General features: G+C 36.5%; 1 protein-coding gene across 14 annotated transcripts in view; it reads left to right on the forward strand.

Moving 5' to 3' along the window:
- The window catches only part of LOC135214883 (dystrophin-like), a 1,767,410-nt gene that overhangs the window by 426,137 nt on the left and 1,321,273 nt on the right, over positions 1–20,000 (forward strand). For all 14 annotated transcript variants that reach the window (XM_064249322.1, XM_064249323.1, XM_064249325.1 and 11 more), the window contains one exon: positions 11,072–11,170. In XM_064249322.1, coding sequence (XP_064105392.1) covers positions 11,072–11,170 — 99 coding nt within the window. The remainder of the gene's footprint in view (positions 1–11,071; positions 11,171–20,000) is intronic.

Here is a 20,000-nt window from a genome sequence, read left to right on the forward strand (position 1 = left end):
TCGTTTACGTTCGTTTTTTCGTGCAACGCATCAAATCATTTGTGTATAGGATGTTATTGGCGTCATAATTGTTAAGCATGTCACGCTATTCGATGGGTTTGGGATTTAATGCTTTTCGGTGTTCTCACCACGCGATAGTTTTAGAGGCTATTTTTTTTTCATTTTGAGCAAACATTCTTTTAGAGCGGTCTGCAAAGGTCATTGGCCCACTAACCAGGTTTTCAAAGAATAAAATTCCTAAACAAATTAAAGCGTATTGAAAGAAAAGTAGAAAAATGTATCGGAGAAAAATCGAATTGTTATAAAAAAGCCAAAAGATAGAATTTGTAAAGTTTATTAGGTAGTTGTTGAGAGAATAAAACCGGTTAAGATACTGGTGTGCAGACCTTTCAACAAGCTTAACAGGCTCTTTGATGCTTAAGAAGCATCAGTAGTTGTAATTCTTAGGAGAAAAATGGCTCTGCAAGTTTCCCATAAATGGACTGTAAGATCTCTGGCGTTGGATAGTGTGATATAATGGCTTTTCAGCAATGTATGAACGCTGAAGTTCTTTAAAACGAGTAGCATGCACTAATCTTAGAGACGCAGTCACTAAATTTGTTATAGAAAATATTCTGTTAAAACGTCATTTATGAAAGGAGCCGAGCATAGTTATCATTTTGGAACCATTTTATTCGGAGATGAATAAACTAGGAGGCTGCTAAGGCCTAAACAGAGACTTAAACCGGTAAGGCGACAGTAGCATCGTCTTTACAAATAATGATTAATTTTCTGTCTGCCTTACAAATAATGATAAATTTTTTTTAGAGCATTATTTGATTACGGTTTTTAAATCCTCCCCCCTCGTTTTTTGTTCCCAATTTTAATTTGTAAGTGAAATTGTTTCACTTTTCAGAAGGATAAGGTAATATTTGTACATGATTTTCGTTTAAATTTAGTTAAGTGATCCATTTTGCGTAAATATCTTTTCTCTCTCTCTCTCTCTCTCTCTCTCTCTCTCTCTCTCTCTCTCTCTCTCTCTCTCTCTCTCTGGCTTCCTATAACCTCAATTTACCCCCATCTCTCTATACTCTCGCAATAGAGGTTCCTGGTTCCTGCCCTTTACTATCTATTGCAAGACTTCTATCCACAGTATTTTCCATACACGGTGGGTCTCTCTCTCTCTCTCTCTCTCTCTCTCTCTCTCTCTCTCTCTCTAACCTTCCCTCCTTTTTTCTCTCTCTGTAACCTTCCCTCCTTTTTTCCCCTCACGTACGCATTCCTCGCCCGGTGAGGGAAAGGGGACGGAGACCATTCTACTAATTTCCCATTTTTCGTGATTGGGTTTACTCATGAGTTTACTCATCTGCAGTTAAGCATTTAGCAGTGTGGAGGAGTTTATGGAGTCGCATCTAGTTCCAACCAGAAATGCCTTATACTTCCCGACCCTTGCACTTTGTCCCGTGCTAACCATTTAGAAAATAGAGCGTTATGTTTACGTTTTCTGCCTTGCACTTTCTACGAATGTTCTTGACTTGCTGGAGCATTCGCGGGTTTGACGTTCTAATTTGTTTTTTCATAGGAATAATAAAACATTTAAGAAACATTTACTCTTTTGAAAGTCATCAGGAGCAGTTACTGAGTTAGAGGCGGGTGCTTTTGCTTGGTTATTTATCACTGGATTGAACATACAGTGCTGGATCATCAACACATAATAGCTGAATTCTCTGTATCTCTTGTCGGCGTTATTTGTAGCCTCCGCTCTTCGGTTATCGAAAATAATAGTGTACGTGAAGAAGTATCGCTTGCGATGACACAGAAAGATCAACGCTTAGTTAATAAAGATAAACGAGAAAAAAATGGGACACGTCAGCGCTTTTTCAATCCTCGACATCTCTTTTGTTTTGATGAACCCAACCTCAGCTGAACGACGCGGCCTCAAAGGCTGCATAAAATTGGAGGCGTGTTTACGACTGGTAAAATTGCGCTTTATCTCGAATGGTGCGGCAGTAACACTTTCTTTTTATACACTAGGTGTAATAGGAGACTTTAGCACCGGGGTGCCTGTCCGGAATTGGTCGTATAAGACTAGCAATTAGGTTTTGTGTCGGTCGGCAACAGGGATGGAGGAACTCGAGGACAGGACAGATGGGAGATTGGAAGTGAAAGGAAGCTGTCGGCAGCGTTGTGTGTGTGTGTGTTTTTTTTTTTTTTTATAGAATGTTTTAATTCCTGCTGATTTTAAAGGAAACGAACTGCCAGAAATAGAACCCCAAGGGACACAGCTGATTGCTGTGCGTGTTGACGTACTATATAGATTATTTGGGCGAGGGAATAAATGAAAGTGGGGAAGCGGCGAAATGAATAGCGTTAATTAGGTTGTGTCGCTTTCAGGCAAATGCAATATCCGTCTGTTCTGTATGGCGATGCGAATCCTGTACCTAATTGAGATTTCGATAGAGTGTTTTATATTTTATTCAGTAATTAGGGCGCTAACAGCATGATGTTCAGAAACACGAGGCGATACTTCCAGAGTCCAATTAACTGATTAACTGTGCCGTTGGTTGATTGAGTTCATGATTAATATTTGCCAATTTGCTTTATGTCTAATTCAAAAAGTTCAGTATGGAATTAAGAAAGGCGCGTAATTCATTTTTAATTTCATTATGATTTGCTTGTCGGGCTTGCAAAACACAGTCGATAGGTTAAGTGCAGTATTCTCAGAAACTTGTTAGTACATTCGATGTTGATCGGATGTTTGTAATAAACGTAGAATACTGAACGATTTATGTGCGTATTATTCCGTGATGATGCGTTTTGGCTTATTTCAGGGGAGAGGAACGAACATTCCCTCACTCTTTCTACGTCTTAAAATGAGAAGAAGAGGGTTTATATTATATATATATATATATATATATTTTATATTATATATATCTATAGTTATATATATCTATCTATCTATCTATCTATCTATCTATCTATCTATCTATCTATCTATATATATATATATATATATATATATATATATATATATATATATATATATATATATATATATATATATATATTTTTACACGCACACATATAGTATATATATTATATATACGTATATACTTTTTTGCAGTTGAAGAAATGGTACGTTTTCACTGTATGATTAAATGCTGTAAAAACGTTATAATGAATTTAAGCCTAATGCCATCATGTTTTGTCGGTGGAATTTTACGAAAGGTTACGCGTGTCTTATGAAATGTTGGCAGTGGTAATACGATATGTTGACTTTTTTTTGCCCAAAGGTTATGAGCAGAAATTTGAAAACGTCGATCCGTAATTTTTTTCGGTATAGAAGTGGTGTACGCGTTGTAACGCGCACAAAAATTACAGTAATCTTCGATCACTAATTGAGGACTAACGCTTCTTTCAAATAATGTTTGCACATACAAAGGTACTGCGACGACTCTACACACTTTTATGAAGACATGGCAATCACATGAGCAATCGGTCGTTAGTTGGGGCCAGTTTATTTTGAGAGTCTTTGTTGAGATTCGGATGCTTCAGGGTACAGCGAACCTCGCGACGTTGATATCTCGAGACAGGTGCCGTTGCAAGACGTCTTATTCTTGATTAACGCGGGATTCTATTTTATATAGATTTAAGGAAAAACAGACACGTTCACTTTCACGCTTGTTACTGTTGTGTGTTTGTGTTGACCTTTATACATACATAAGACTCCTGTCTTCATTTTTGTTTAATTGTGGCGTCCGAGATCAAGTTACCCAAAGTTTTCATTTTACTGTTTTTTATACGTTACAGCAAGTACCTTGTATCAAGACGACGTTGACAGAAATTTAAGTGATCACATTCTCTTCATGACAACAATTCCTCTTACTTTATTATTAGGCTTTGAGTCAAGGTTCATCCAATTTAGATTAGCAGCTTTAAAGATTACTTTTATTTTGGGTCATCCTCACGCGAAGTTTGATCAAGATGAATGTTTTGGAACACGCCTTCCTTTCTGCTGAGATTTTAATGTGGAATTATGGATGAAAGTGGCCCTCCTTGTTATCGAAGATTGTGAAAAGCAATTGTCAATTCTCAGTTCCATTTTCCGCGCTAATATGTGTGTTGTAATATTATATATATATATATATATATATATATATATATATATATATATATATATATATATTATATATATATATATATATATGTATATATATATATGTAGGTTTCATACATACATACATACATAATAATCCGGGAAAATGAAACTTAGAATTAGCAATTGCTTTCAGAAAGAGATTTTAAAGTCTGTACACTGTCCTTTGAATATATATATATATATATATATATATATATATATATATATATATATATATGTGTGTATATATATATAGATTCAGAGGACAGTGTATAAACTTTAAAAATCTCCTTCTGATGGCTTTTGTTGATTACGAAGGGTAATTGACAGCGTCCACAGATCAGTATTATGGAGGGTCTCATGTCAGTGTGGCCTTCCCGGCAAAGATAATGTTGATGGTGTCTTGTCAAGTGAATTTGCAGTAAACAGTGGGGTGCCACAGGGGAATGTTACGCCACCTTTGATGTTTGCCCGTCGCAAAGATTCTGTGATGAAAAAAGTGGTCGGAGATGGAAGAGGAGGTTTAGACTGGTTTAACGACAGAAACTTGACAGGCAGAGAATATGTAGATGAGGCTGTTTAATCAGCAAAACGCCACGAGATTGACAAAGCTTGCTTTAATAGGATGCATCGCATATCTAGAGAGACGGGACACAGATCTAAGGAAAGCAGAAATAATGAGGACAAGGTAAAAGCAAAAGATAAAATGACAGTAAATGGAAGAAGGATTTATTGAAGATAAATTTTTCAAATATTTAGGAACAGTGATGTCCAGAACAGGTTCTCTTGAGTTGGAATGAAGTGGAAGGCTGCAGAAGGAAAATCAACCAATTGGCAATCAGATAGACTGTAATTGCATACGAAAGTTTGTTCATAAATAAATATAGTAAGATCTGTATGGCTCAATATGGACATGATTCGTAGGACGGGAGTGAAAATATATGAAGAAGATTTAGTCGATTTGAAAATAAAGATTTAAGAAAAATATAGGAGTCAGTTGGTAGGATAGAGTTAGAAATCATACCTTGAGGAAAATCACGGAAGTTCCCCAAGTAGATGGGAGAGTAGTATGTGTTTGGGTCATTTGGACTCATGTGGGCAGCCTGCCCGGGAAACACCTCAGGTACAGAGGTAGTTAGGTTCCAACTTCTTTTTTTTCTGTGTGGGTCAGTTGGTAGCGCTCTGGCCTTTCATTTGAAAGACCGGGGTTTGATCCCGTTATGATTTAGAAATATATATATATATATATATATATATATATATATAGTATATATATATATATATGTTTGTGTGTACATAGTTCCATTTATATTGTATTTACAAATTTGATGGTGTATGAGGTTGATTATGTTTACTTAGCTATAGCAAGCCGGTTTACCGAATTAGAATTTTATTTAAGATACCCTCCTTCATTCATCAGATCGTGTTTATGTTATTTGGTAAAATATAGTTTTGATTTCTTTCTCGTAGGGTCTCGTCTATAGTGTATGCAAATGCAACTTAAATGAAATCTTCAATGACATGAATATGTTTCATGCTACTTACCTTTGGTTGTTTGTGCGTTTTTGACACCATTTTCAGATCTTGTCCTCCTTCGCATATTTCAATAATGTTTTAAGTAGAGAGAGAGAGACTCACTTCGGTCAAAAATATTGCTAGTGGAGTAGGTCTTGGTTCGTTGAAGGAGTGAATAAACGTTTTAATCCGCACATCAAAAAGCGGGTACAAATATAGTATACTATCACTTCATAAAATACTCTTATAATTATGTCATGAAAGTCTCACCCTCTCTCCCTCTTAGAGGGACCGTACCAGGTTGGCTCATATTGTTTTCCTTCTCAGAACGTGATTCAGAATTACGGAGCCGTGTAATGTTGCCATGGCGACTGGGTTATTTAAATTTGTCCATGTGAAAAGTAATTCGGCTGCTTTCAAACTGTTTATTAATCTCTCTCTCTCTCTCTCTCTCTCTCTCTCTCTCTCTCTCTCTCTCTCTCTCTCTCTCTCTTGTAGACGAGGGTTTGGGAGATGTTGACACCACCGTACCATTAATAGTTCTCACGAGGATGGAATGAGTAATTTCACGCATTCTAGTGAAGAAGCGTGGATGTATTTTCTTCTTGCGTAGAGATGGGGTCCGTTTAACAGGAATTCGCGCTTTTGGCACATGTTTGAATTAGCATATGGACAGGTTTCGTTATTGTTAAGTTTTGTTCGTCATCGAAATAGTATAATTCGTCCCTAGTTTGACGAATTGGCAAGACATTTTTTTTTCTCATTCTGAGAAAATTGCCTTCAAAGATTTTGATATTATGCAAAGCTCGTAATTGGTTCGTCTTTTGAGACAATTTGGTTTGGAAATGTGACAGCACGGACAGCTGAAGTTTTGATGTTATAGGGTATCAAAAACAGACACTTGTGCTGGAAAACCTTTTTTTTTTTTCTTCGAAAATTGGGATACGTCAGATCGTCAAAACAGGAACGAGTTTTCAAGAGGGTTGACTTAGGGGAACAATTACCAATAGGTGCTCTTTTGCACCTTCCGACTCATGAAGAAGAGAACCATTACAGCATTAATGGTCTTTGCCTGCCACATCGGTGGCCGCGAGTTCGATTCTCGGGCATTGAGGGGTCAGAGACACTGGTTCCATGCAACGTGTAAACGCCATACAAACAAACATCGCAGCATCAGAGCTACTTTTCACACTGCCGAAATTGTCGTCATTAGCAAGTTAAACCCATTACATTCACTGCGCCATTCACATAGCATGTCGTTTAGTGTCGTCCTCTCGATATTTTTAATTTATTTTATTATTTTTTTTATTCATATTTTGATGTTCCCATACTCCTTATTTCTAGTTCTTCTGCTATGATGTCAGCCCACTCACCGCTTGGTATGATTTTATTTACTTTCTTCTGGGGAATATAAAACTCAAAAGATTAGGGATTCATGTGTGCAGTGCGTGCTTTTGTTTAGCAAAGGTTTATTTAAATGAAGTTCTACTAAGCAAAAATAGTGGGGGATGGTTTGTGCGTAATTGGTGATTAAATACAAACGAACTAATTCAATCTTTTTATATTTTAATGGAACGATGTAATTCCATTCGTATCAAGAATATACGTATAGTGTGTGTGTGTGTGCATAAAATAAAATATTTTCAACTAGCGTTGAAATTCAATTTTGTAGCCATAAGCTTTTATCATAAGCTCTTACGACGAGGATTTTGTATGGATATAAATTTTGGTCGGCGCGAAATCCGCAATTATTTAGTTTTTGAAAATGGGAAAATGTTATGTAAATCTCATAAGCTTTACATCAAATCAAAAATATTGTCTCAGATTATATGTATTAGACACATTATATATATATATATATATATATATATATATATATATTATATATATATATATAGTATATATATTATATATATATATAGTTTATATCAAAGTAATAATCACTCTTTGGCGAGTAGTGGGAAGCGTTATATGACTTCCTTAGGTTTTCCTCTGTGTGTCTCGTAGGTTCACGAGAATTTTAAGAAATGTTGAATAGTATTTTTCAGTATTCAAGTTTAATCTAAAATAAAGCATATTAATAATAATAACCAACAAAAACAAGTTGACAGGCTTTTTACATAAACACCTAACAAAATACAATCAAGTCCTATGTATTGTTTGGTTATTTTCAGTTTAGAAGATTTGTGTTATCCCCCCACACTTGGTAAACAAATCCAAAAGAAAACCATATACACAGGAACCCCCTTTACTCTCACGTCTTTCATGTAAGCGAAGTAAACACTCATCGTTACCTGTTATTTGCGTTTTGAAAAAATCCTTTCGTACTCTACTGTTGGATGAAGCTTACCCTGCTACATGTTTGGTTTTTATTATTTAGTAATATGTTGGCACATGGATTTGTTTTGTTTTGAATAGCTTAAAGTGTGTTCTCTCTCTCTCTCTCTCTCTCTCTCTCTCCTCATCTCTCTCTCGTCTCTCTCTCGCTCTCTCTCTCTCTCTCTCTCTCTCTCTCAAGAAAATTTGAAAGGATGGAAATTGTGGAAATACATCCTGAAGTGGATCACTGTTTCGAAATGTGTGTCATGCGGAAAGACTTGAAGACTAATTGTCCATAGACTGTTCCATTAATGGCAGTTTAAATATGAATTGGCAGTGGCCGCTATGTTTATTTGTCTCGAGGCAACCGTTCACAGAGGAAACATGTTAATGTTAAAGTTATACACACACACACACACACACATATTATATGTCTGTGGTGTGTGCGTCCGTGTGTATAACTTTAACATTAACATGTTTCCTCTATGAACGGAGTATATATATATCTATATTAATAATATATATATATATATAGATATATAATATTTATAATATTATATATATATTATATCTATATATATACTTACGCGTGTGGTTGGTTGTGTGTGGTTGTATATATCTACTTACGTGTGTGTGTGTGTGGAAATGAGGATCCATGACCGTTTACGTTTTATGTATGTGACTAGTTATTCAGTCTCTCTCGTATATGTTCCATTGAAATAGAGTTGGATATTTTTCGTTAGAAACACATTAGATTCCCGTAATCCTGTCGAGGATTTTAATCTAAAAAGTTCGTGTAGTTTGGCAAAGAGTTTTGAGAAGAAATGTCCCTCATTAGTGGAATACGAATTTGGCTCCCTCCGTTCGATTTTAGCGAGTCGTAATTTAAATATGTATCCCGCAAAAGATGAATACTATAAGGGCTTGTAGGAGTATTATGTAGGTATCTTGTTTCATGTATATGGTTTTGATAGTGTTAAATATATGACCCAATAAATTTATTTTTATCCTCATAGCATACTAGATTTGTAAAATTAGCATTGTATGTTGTCATCCACGAATGCATTATACAAGTCATTGTAAAGTTGTTGAAATTTGCCTATGAAGAGTAACATACTTCAAGTTATTTGCAACATGCACAGAGCAAGTATATATATACGTATATATATATATATGTGTGTGTGTGTGTGTGTATTTAAAAAGCCAAACAGGCAATACAGTGTTCGTTCATTACAGCTGAATCACATGAACTACAGGCAAAACGTTCACAATAATATCTTCCTTTACCCATATCTGTGTGTGTGTGTGCGTGCACTGTACACAGGTATGTTATTGTTAGGCAGGGAATTAACATTGAAGTTTAAATTGCTGGGTATATTCCAGTGACCAGTTAAAGGAATATTATTCAACTCAGCTTGCAAAAATACTTCAGTTTTTGCTCATTAGTGAAATGCTCCTTTTTATAATTGTACTCATCCCAGTATTGAAATTTAGCCCGTACTTCCTGTTTCGTTCGATGTTCATGAAGGCATCGGCGAAAGGATTATCCATTTTGGTTCTGTGAACAATTATATTCTTGTCACTATTTACTATGAATTTGTGATTTCCATTTTTTAGCATTTGTAGAATATGATTTGTAATTTTCCTTTTTTCTCGTTAATAATAGATTATCAAGTGGGTTGTAGAAATGGCCTTAGCCTTCATGAACGTAACGGTCTTAATTATTCAAAGTATTTTCTTTGTCTCTAAATTTTGGGAAGTGATTGAAAGGATTTGATAGCTTGTTTCGTATGAGTTTGAGTGATAATTAGTCCATTTTCCAAATGAACGATGATAGATGTTGAATAAATCTAGAGTGCTCATAATTATGACACTGCAATTCATTTTTAATGAGGAAGTAATATTGGAATACGCTGCATTAAAGTAGCATTGCTTTTACAACCACAAACGTATATGCAGCCATACTGCCAGTTTTTTCCCAGGATAATGATTCCAGAGCTGATAGCTGGTGGCAAAAGGCCATTTATTCATACATACATATATACACACATAACATACATATATTTATATATATGTACATATATATATTATATAAATGTGTGGATATATTTTAAAGTACATTTTCTCCTAGAGGGGTTGACACCAGAACGCATTGCCCTTCCGGCTCTCGACAATTCTCTTTGGGATGAAGCTGCTAGCCCCATGCCTTCCCACATAAATGTTCAAAATCTCATGTGCCCCAAGTGTCTGGCTTTCCTATGTCGTCCCCCATTCAAGCACTGACCATTCACAACGTTTCCTCACTGATGGAATGACCGGCGATATAGACAACGTAAATAAATATTCACACTCACTCAGACTAATAGATTGTAAAATTTTATCTAAAAATTGGTGCGTTATTTTTTCCTTGGCCGTTAATAATTTTACACGTTGAATAATGAGTGAATTGGGTCTAAAATAGGACGTAAAGGTCCAAGTTGGGAGATAGGGTTGGCGCACAAGGCTACCTGCTGAATCAAGAGGCAGCTGCTATCTGATTCTATCTAGGCCTAGCTTGGTCAGTATCTAGGACATTATAAGATGACACGGTGACATGTCCATTTCCTTTGCCGCTCAAGAGCGACCTTTTAAATTGATTGTTGGATGTTTAACCAGTCTTTTGGGATGATTTTGCCAACTTCTTGTCTTGTTTATCCCTGGTTGCGAATACTACAGTCGACTGAATGCCAGTTACGTAATTCAAGGCCTGGGTCAGCAGAAGCAGATGATTTTTTCTAAGATACCCAGCCGTCGGCCGTCCTCTCACTAGAATTGAACGGGGTTCTTCTGTTTTAGTGTGCAAGAAGGCTACCGATTATACATACATACACGCGCACACACATAAAGTATATATGTGAATATATATTTCTTGAATTTTTAATGTTCTTTCCAGAACTATGTTAATTTAATTTGTGTTTCTTTTTCGATCGGTCGCGTTCCCTCATTCACATTTTGTACTTGTCTGACTTGTTTTTTAATCGAAAATTTAGATTAATTAGTGTTCTGTATTAGAGGTGAGTAGATGAATGCAAACCCTTAGCGTGGATTTCTAAAGCATAACAAATTCCTTTTATTCCACAGATCCGCGACTGGTTGACCTTGATGGAGCAAATGACCCGTCAACAGACGGTCGTTGTAGGAGATGCTGAAAACATCAGACAGCTGACTGAAAAACAAAAGGTAAAGTGACCTCTTGCTGTTCTTGCATGGTGTTTTTTCTTTATTGTTTCTTTGGATAATCTTTATTTCATCGGAATAATTCTCTCTCTCTCTCTCTCAGTAGATAAAACGAAAGTGCGTTCAACATTCCTCTCTCTCTCTCTCTCTCTCTCTCTCTCTCTCAGTAGATAAAATGAAAGTGCGTTCAACATTCCTCTCTCTCTCTCTCTCTCTCTCTCTCTCTCTCTCTCTCTCTCTCTCAGGAAATAAAACGAAAGTGCGTTCAACATTCCTTTGGGTTGATATTTTTATTCAAACTCTCTCTCTCTCTCTCTCTCTCTCTCTCTCTCTCTCTCTCTCTCTCTCTCTCTCTCATTAAATTAAAGGAAAGGGAGTTCAAGATTCTTTCGGGTTAATATTCTTATTCAAAAAAACTCTCTCTCTCTCTCTCTCTCTCTCTCTCTCTCTCTCTCTCTCTCTCTCTCTCTCTCTCATTAGATTAGACGAAAATGCGTTCAACAACAAGCCTTTACTTTAATATATTTATCGAAAAGCTTTACCAACCCCAGGCCGGTGATCGTAATGCCACCCGTGAAAATGTACACAAATCAGGGAAAAAGTTACTCGTAATTCAAACAGACTTCGGGAAACACAACACCCCCGTTTAATGAACCGAGGGGCGCCAAGCAGCAACTGTATCTGTAAAGGGCGTTTTTGACAGCGTTTCAGTGCACTAAAGAACCAACAGTAAATGTGGGGATAGGTAGAGAAGACGTTCTCTCGGTGATGGTGTAACGAATTGTCCATTCCTGTGGAAATGCCTTCAAAAAATATAACCTAATGTACGTTAAACATGATTAAAAAGATATACGGAAAACATGGAAACTTGGAAACTGTTAAGCCTCAAAACGGCTACCCTCAGATTTCTTCATCTCATTACTTTTCAAGCGTTTTTTTTTTTTCTTCTAGAACCCAGCGCCTTTTCCCTCAATCCCACAGTATTAACATTTTTTTCATCACTCTTATTATTCAGAAGACGAACCCTATTCATATGGAATAAGCGTACTACAGGGTCCATTGACTTGAAATTCAAGCTTCTAAAGAATTATGGTGTTCATTAGTAAGAAGCAACAGAAGGTAATGGGATATACGGAAAGCTAGGAGAAACCCTGATTCGATAAGTATGTCTACTACAACTTACGAAAGGCATTGCTTTGTTTTGGGTTATGAGGGATATACCTTAGGTAATAGATATATATATAGGTAAAGGTTTTTGGTCATGACACCACCAAGAACAAGGTCCAGGCTTGTTCTTGGGAATACTTTACCAACATGTTCCAGTGGAGGACAGTTTTAGAAATACTACTGATCGTATTAAGTATATGGAATTCAGTGACTAATGGTTTTGTTACTTACTACGTCTGTTTTATCTAGCCTTAACCTTTTCCAAATTATTTGTTGAATTGAGATTGGTTTTTAACTGCTAGTATTTCCATTGAGATTCTTTTATTTCGCGAATAGTCGTCTCTTACTTTTTTCCTAACAGCCTTTTTCTTTGTTTGAATTTCTATTCATATTCTTTATATTTTTTCTAGATTTTTTTGAAATTCAAGATTTTTCATAGATCGTTCTAGATGACCATTTATGGTATTCAGTATATTTCCATTGATTTCAGTCTTCTTGTTATTGAAGTTATTTTCTTTCTTATCTCCTACTAACCTTATTCTGTTTTTGATTCTTTTATCAACATTCAGGCCGCTTTCCCCTTTTTTATGAAATTCGCACTCAGGCATTTCCCTGTCTCTTGTGGAGTTTGAAACTTTCGTAATATTACTCTTTGTATTTTAAGGTTTTTGCTTTGATGTCACTTTCTATATTCGAGACTTTTCCTTTGATGTCACTCTCTATGTTCGAAGGATTTCCATTTGTTGGTTGCCTGTATATCCCTTGTATTTTCGTTCACATTTTCTGTGTTCTTTACACCTACAATGCTTCTTTTGAAGTCTCTCTCTCTCTCTCTCTCTCTCTCTCTCTCTCTCTCTCTCTCTCTCTTACCTTGAGGCCGAGGTTTACCGGTAATCTTCTTATTCACAACTTGTTTCATCCTTAGCATTCATGTTATTAGACAATGTCATAATTACGAACTTGGAAAAGAATATTTGGTGCTTTTATTGAGACTATCTTTCAGGTATTAAGTCGTGCGTAGGTTACATCCTCTTCTTCCTCCCCGATTATCCCTCGGCTCTCTTTGTGGCAGTTGGTGACGTAATTGTGTTTGCACTGATGCTTAAAACTCTCAAAACTTTCTTTGTCCCCGAGTAAGAAAACTGTGCTTGTCTTCCAAAGGCTTTGAGTGTTTTTTCCCTCCCGGGATTGGATGCTAATTAGCTGAACTTTGGCTAAGTCAGGACAGTTTTATTTTTTTTTTTTTTTTAACCCCCCCTTTCTCCTTCGCAGTAAACTTAACTTTGGAAGTGTGGAGGGAAGCATTTCTGGACGAAGACAGTTTCCTTTTTTTTTTTTTTTTTTTTTTTTTTTTTTTTTTTTTTTTTTTTTTTTTTTTTTTTCCCCCCCCCCCCCCTTTTTTTTTTTTTTTTTTTTTTTTTTTTTTTTTTTTTTTTTTTTTTTTTTTTTTTTTTTTGAGATCCGAAGGTAAATATCGTTTGAAGGGTGGGTGGGTGGGCGAATTGGGAAATCACACTGCAGGTTCAAAGCACGCGAAACGCGAGGGAAGCACGCGAAACGCGAGGGAAGTTCGGTGATATGCCATGAGGAATCTCCATTGGAAGAACTAGATTATTCACGTCAGCTTGACGGAGCTCAAACTCAATTTTAGAAAAGGAGTAAAACTTTGAAACTTATTCTTCTAGACGGCGTTCTTGGCGCTGGTGTTCGTTTCCCCTCCAGTTGGCTGTCTTAGGCTTCGGCTTCATCATGAGGTCGCGTTGCCTATGTTTTCTGTAATTTGTTTTTATCATGACTCAGTGGCGAGATCGTAATGGTCTTGACCTGCCACCTCGGTGGCCGAGAGTTCGATTCTCGGGCATTTCTTTGAAGTGTGAGAGATGTGTATTTCTGGTGATAGAAGTTCAACTCTCGACGTAGTTCGGAAGTCACGTAAAGCCGTTGGTCCCGTTGCTGAATAACCACTGGTTCCATGCAACGTTAAAACACCATATAAATAATAAACAGACTCCGTTTGGTCACTTATGCCGTATATTGAAGACTGATACTTTTAATCGGCTTCAGTGACTTGCAATAAAGTTTTTTTTTTATATTTATTAAGGTATGTAAGAGCCAGTCACATGGAAATCACTGTACAAATTTGTTCCTGAATAACATGATACTGATTTCAATGCCAACTTATTGTCAAATGCAGAAATATTGGTTTCAGGTAGTTGTGTAAAATTTTGCGGAATACTATAATGGTTTAAATAGGACATTTGGTGCAATATGATGAAAAAAATGGGCTTCTAATTTGAATGTTCCTTTATGGGATTGTAAGTCATGTTTTTCATATCTTCTTCGTCACACACGGAGAAGTGACATTTTAAAGGGTTCATTGTGGTTTAAGACAAGTTCTCAGTGGGAAGAAAAAAAAATACAGAATATCAGTCATATTCAGGAAGGCCGAACGTATGGTTATGTGATTGGTTTGCATTGATTTCTAATTCTAAGCGTACTAAGCATTTGGGATGCCATTTGTGAAGATTTATCACATCAGATCACCGAACCTCGTCGACTCCCATTCTGATTCGACGTTTTCCGTGACACTAAATCATGAGCGACGATTTCATTTGTGATCATTTAGAACCATTCAATCACGGGACGAACCGAGATTTAACGCTATGATTTCTAGATGAGAATGGTATTGATTCTGCAGACACTGTTACTTTGCTCTGTTGCCAAGTCGGATGAGTTTCCTTCTCTTTATTTTTAGTTTCTGTAAAAGACAACTATTGTGCCGGCTTTGTCTGTGCGTCCGCCCTCAGATCTTAAGAACTGCCAAGTGTAGAGGGCTGCAAATTGGTGTGTTGATCATCCACGAACCGATCATCAAATATACCAAATTGCAGCCCTCTAGCCTCAGCAGTTTTTATTTTATATAAGGTTGAGGTTAGCCATAACCGTACTTGCGGCAGCGCTGTAGGTGCCAACAACATACCACCGGATCTTGCCTGATTTTTCCTGGGCCGTGGCTGAGGCCACCACCTCATAGAAAGCTCGATTTTTTCTCGCTTTTTTCGAGCGAGTACATATGAACAAATGTGCCACGCGGAGTTACGTTTCTTTGTAGGTACTGTTATACTGTTTCACGAGGCCAAATTCCGATAATTTTAGGAACAACGATCTGCAGCCCTTTCTTTCTGTCAAGTATTTGATCTTACTGTACAGGAGAGAACGACTTTTTCTTTCATGCCTTAATCCATTAACCGTACAGATGCCAAGTTAAGACTCCCTAAGTCATTTTGATCTCGTCACATGAGTTGACGTAAACAGAAACTTCAGATTTTGTCGATACATTTGCGACCTGCTTGAGATTTCACGGTATATTGATAATTAAAAAAGATAAAGGTACACTGCCTCTTTATGTATAGTACCTACAGATTCTTTAAGACTTTCTTTCATTCGGAAAACTTGAAAATTGCGGTGCCAAAGATTCCAGGTTATCAACAGGATCCGATTTTCCACTCGTGAAGATTGGAATTTGTTTTATTTGTTGGAATTTGTTGTATTGTAAGAACTTAGGGACAATAGTGCAGGGTCTGAAGATTTTATCGGGTGAACTTGCCACGCCCAGAAGTCATGTGAGTGTCAAGGACATTAATTGATTTTCAGGTCATACAATCTAGTTCGTGTGTGTGTGTGTATATATATATATATATATATATATATATATATATATATATATATATATATATATATATATATATATAGATATATATATATATATATATATATATATATTTATATATATATACATATATGTATATATATATATATATATATATATATATATATATATATACATATATAGTATGTGTAATAAAATACTAATATATATCTGAAGCTAGTGAAATGAATTGAATATGGAATTTGGGCAGCACTGGGACCGATGAGGCCATTCAGCGCTGGAACGGAAACTGACAGTAAAATGTCTGAAAGGTGTAACAGTAGGAAAACCTCATGGCAGTTGCACTATGAAGCAATTGTTAGGAGAGGGTGGAAAGTAAGATGGAAGGAAGAGAATATGAACGGAGGTACAGTAAAAGGAACGAAAGGGGTTGCAGCTAGGGGCCGAAGGCACGCTGCAAAGAACCTTAAGTAGTGCTACAGTACACTGCATGAGGTGCACTGAAGGCACTACCCTCCTAAGGGTATCTGAACCTATGATAATCATAATAATAACAACTACGGTAATCCTTATGTGATACCGTTTAATAATTAAAAGGAATTAAACTTTAATTCCTTTCAATTATCAATTCCTTTCAATGTTGGCGAGTGATGAGTCGCGAGAGAGAAGCGAGGTGGAGATCGAGTGTCATGCTTACGTAATCATTTTCAATTATTGTTGTTAATCTTTTTTTTTTCTAGGTAAAAAAGCATGACGGACATTAATCCCTGCTAGAACTCTACATAATCTAGTTCGCAGTTATATAACGCATAATGACGAACAGCGTTTGTGATAGATAAAAAGAACAAATCTGGCCGTGCTTACAACGAGTAGCGAGCAATTGCTTTTAAGAAGCTTGTAAAATGTAGCGAGAGAGAGAGAGAGAGAGGAATTGTATGTTGTTGCTGACTGGGAGAAGTTAGGGATTCGGTGGTGGGTGAACTTGCATCCTTTTGTCCGTCGAGATCTCATTGTCAATGTATCAGGGTTGACTCAAAGAAGGAAATTGAATTTTCCATTGTGTCTTGTCCAAGGCTGCGGCCAGCGTTCGTGTGTATGTCGTGGTTTTGTTTTGTTAGTGTAGTCAGTTCAATCAGTAACTTCGTCATTAGGGAACTCGGAGACAAAGTATCAAAGAGCTTTCTGAAGATATAATCATTTTCTTTCTGCAAGTCTTCTAATTGCTAATTGTCCTCGTAACCCTGTAGGCTTTGTGTGTATATGATTGGCACTAGTAATTATATACACTAGTGATAGTTTAGGTTTGGTGTTCATTTTCGTGTATTTCTGATATAATATTTTTTCTTACTAAAAACTGGTGAATTTCGTTGTAAGTTGTAAATAGAAGTTTTTCCAGATGTGTAAAAATGGTTTTGTTTGCAGATCTCATAACTCCAAATCTATTTCCATTCAATTTAAGAAGAATAAAAGAATGAAACAATTGTTAAATCAAGGTGAAGTTACAAAGTTTAGATTAATATGCTTTTGAATATGTGCTCGAAGGTTCGGAAACGGATTCACGGTAATGTTGTGCAAATTCTGTTCCATACCGACAGAAAAAGAAAAAGATAAATTGAGAAAATGTAGTTACAAGGAGTTACAAGGATTAGGATGTCTCAAAGACTTGTTAGTCCATCCGAGGAGACATCGTGTGCTCACTTATCTGTAGGAGCAGGTTTTACTGTGCATTCACCGTGTCCTAATGATTTTGTCTAGCTTTTTTTTAAACACTTCCACACTGTTGCTGTTTACAACTTCTGGTGGCAGTTTATTCCACTTGTCACATATCTTGTATGTGAAGAAGTTCCCACAAGGGGATGTGTTGTATCTCTTCAGTTCTAGTTTCCATCCATTATTTCTTGTCTGATTTTCGTTTAGTGTAAATAGGCTACTGTCTACTTTTATGCCTTTCAGTATTTTAAATGTTTCTATTAGTTGTCCCCGCAATCGTAGTCTACTGCAATGGTTCAGCTTCACTTACATTGTTCAGGTGGAAGATGATTTTTAGTTTATGAGGCGCATATGAGAATGACGGCCCTCTTCTCATTTTAAAAGGCTCGAATATGATACAGACCTTTCCCCTAGGTAAGGGGTGTTTTGGTCGTGGGGTGTGGGGGGGGGTGGTTGCTCAGCCCTAAAAATCGGATCTCACAGCTCAGGACGACTGGGAGCGCCAGAGAAAGAGAGAGAAATCAGCTATTCGGAAAAGTTTGGAGGCAGTGTTACGAAGTTTCCTTTGTGTATGTGTGCGTGCGCGCGCGCGTGTGTGTGTGTGTTTACGTAACTTTGTGCTATATTTCCTGGACAAGTGGACATCGGGAGTAGGACACGAAGAAAGAGGCGACGCGGACGAAGTTGGGGACGGGGAAGTCGAAGGAAGGAATAGGCGTTGGTTTATTTATTTATTTTTTTTATTTACTTTTTTTTGTGGGGTTGTGTGTGTCTGTGTTTGCGTCTGTTGGATAGCTTTTCTATGTACACGGAGACCTAGAATTAAAGCGGGGTTTTGTGTGTGTGTGTGTGTTTGTGTGGGTTGGACAGCATTTCAATATACACGAGACCTAGAATTAAAGCGGGGTTGGTGTGTGTGTGTGTGTGTGTGTGTGTGTGTGTGTGTTGTGTGTGTGTGTGAGTTGGACAGCATTTCAATATGCACCAGACCTAGAATTAAAGCTTTTATTTTTAGATTTTTGTATGCATTATGTAGCACGTGTAAGAAAAAGTGTCAGGTAGGAATTTTATATAATCAGGGTTCTGGGAAGTTCCTTTGATCCTGTGGAAATATTTTTCCACGGACGTAATCCTTAATTTTTAGCTTCAAGGTTCAGCCTTCTCGGGGAAAGCAGCTATTCCCCTGACACACATAATTGAGGAAGTTATCATTGGTAAGTGCTTCTACGCTTTTGATGGTCAGGTCAGAGTCACTTGCAACCAAATGCTCTGTTTCGAATCCCGGCCTGCGCAGAAGCACTTTCGGTTAGAAATCACTTTGTGAGCAATTCATTCCATAGGTATAATGGTTCAGTTAAATTTCAAATATTTGCTGGACATGATCTCAAGTTACTTTTATCTCTATAAGTCAAATTAAAGGAAAACATTTAAACAAATTCATAAAATCAATGTACAAAATATATACTTCAGAAATAAATATAAACAAGTAAGCTTTTGAATAATGGAAAAAATATATTCACAGAAATAAAGCATTGTAAACAAGCAAGTTTGAAATAATATAATATATATCTTTGTTATAAGAAGACAACTTTAATCTAGACACAGTTGAGCGGCTAGACCAAAAGTGACCCCAGTTAGGAAAATTTGTCACGGTGGGTAAAAGTAGGAGCCTGGAAAATATATATATAGAATAATATATATATATATACATATATATATATATATATCATATATATACATATTTATTTAGATTTATTTATTTATTCATTCATTCATTATATATATATATATGGTGTAGGAGTGAATAGGAGTTAGAGTGAAAGAAAATTTCAGCCAGTCGTAATCGGTGCCTGGTTAAATGTAAAATAGAAAAAAAGGTGGATTTGTTCAGTGTTTTGAAGCCGAGGTTGGTGCAAACGAGAGAGATATCGTATTTGAAAGGTGTGGGTTTTCCTGGATTGAATGAGAGTGAGTAAGCTTTTTGGAAATATGTTCTGAAAGGGGCGTGGTTGTTGAAAGTTTACCACGGTTTCAAAGAGAGAAGTTTGTTGAGGAATGTGGTAGATTATCATACGTTGGTAGAGATTAAATTAAAATGTGTTCGATGCAGTGATAAGTGAAGTGACTGGAGGTATATAGTATGTTCGTTACATTGTGGATGCGGAAGTTATAATAGAAAGTAGATTAACTTGAGAGGAAAGGGCCAGTATTTGGCTACGAATGTAAGTTCGACAGTGATTATGATAAGGAAGGACAGAGATTAACAGAATGTGTAGATGAAATTGT

The sequence above is a fragment of the Macrobrachium nipponense genome, chromosome 46 (assembly GCF_015104395.2).
Source record: "Macrobrachium nipponense isolate FS-2020 chromosome 46, ASM1510439v2, whole genome shotgun sequence".
NCBI classification, from domain to species: domain Eukaryota; kingdom Metazoa; phylum Arthropoda; class Malacostraca; order Decapoda; family Palaemonidae; genus Macrobrachium; species Macrobrachium nipponense.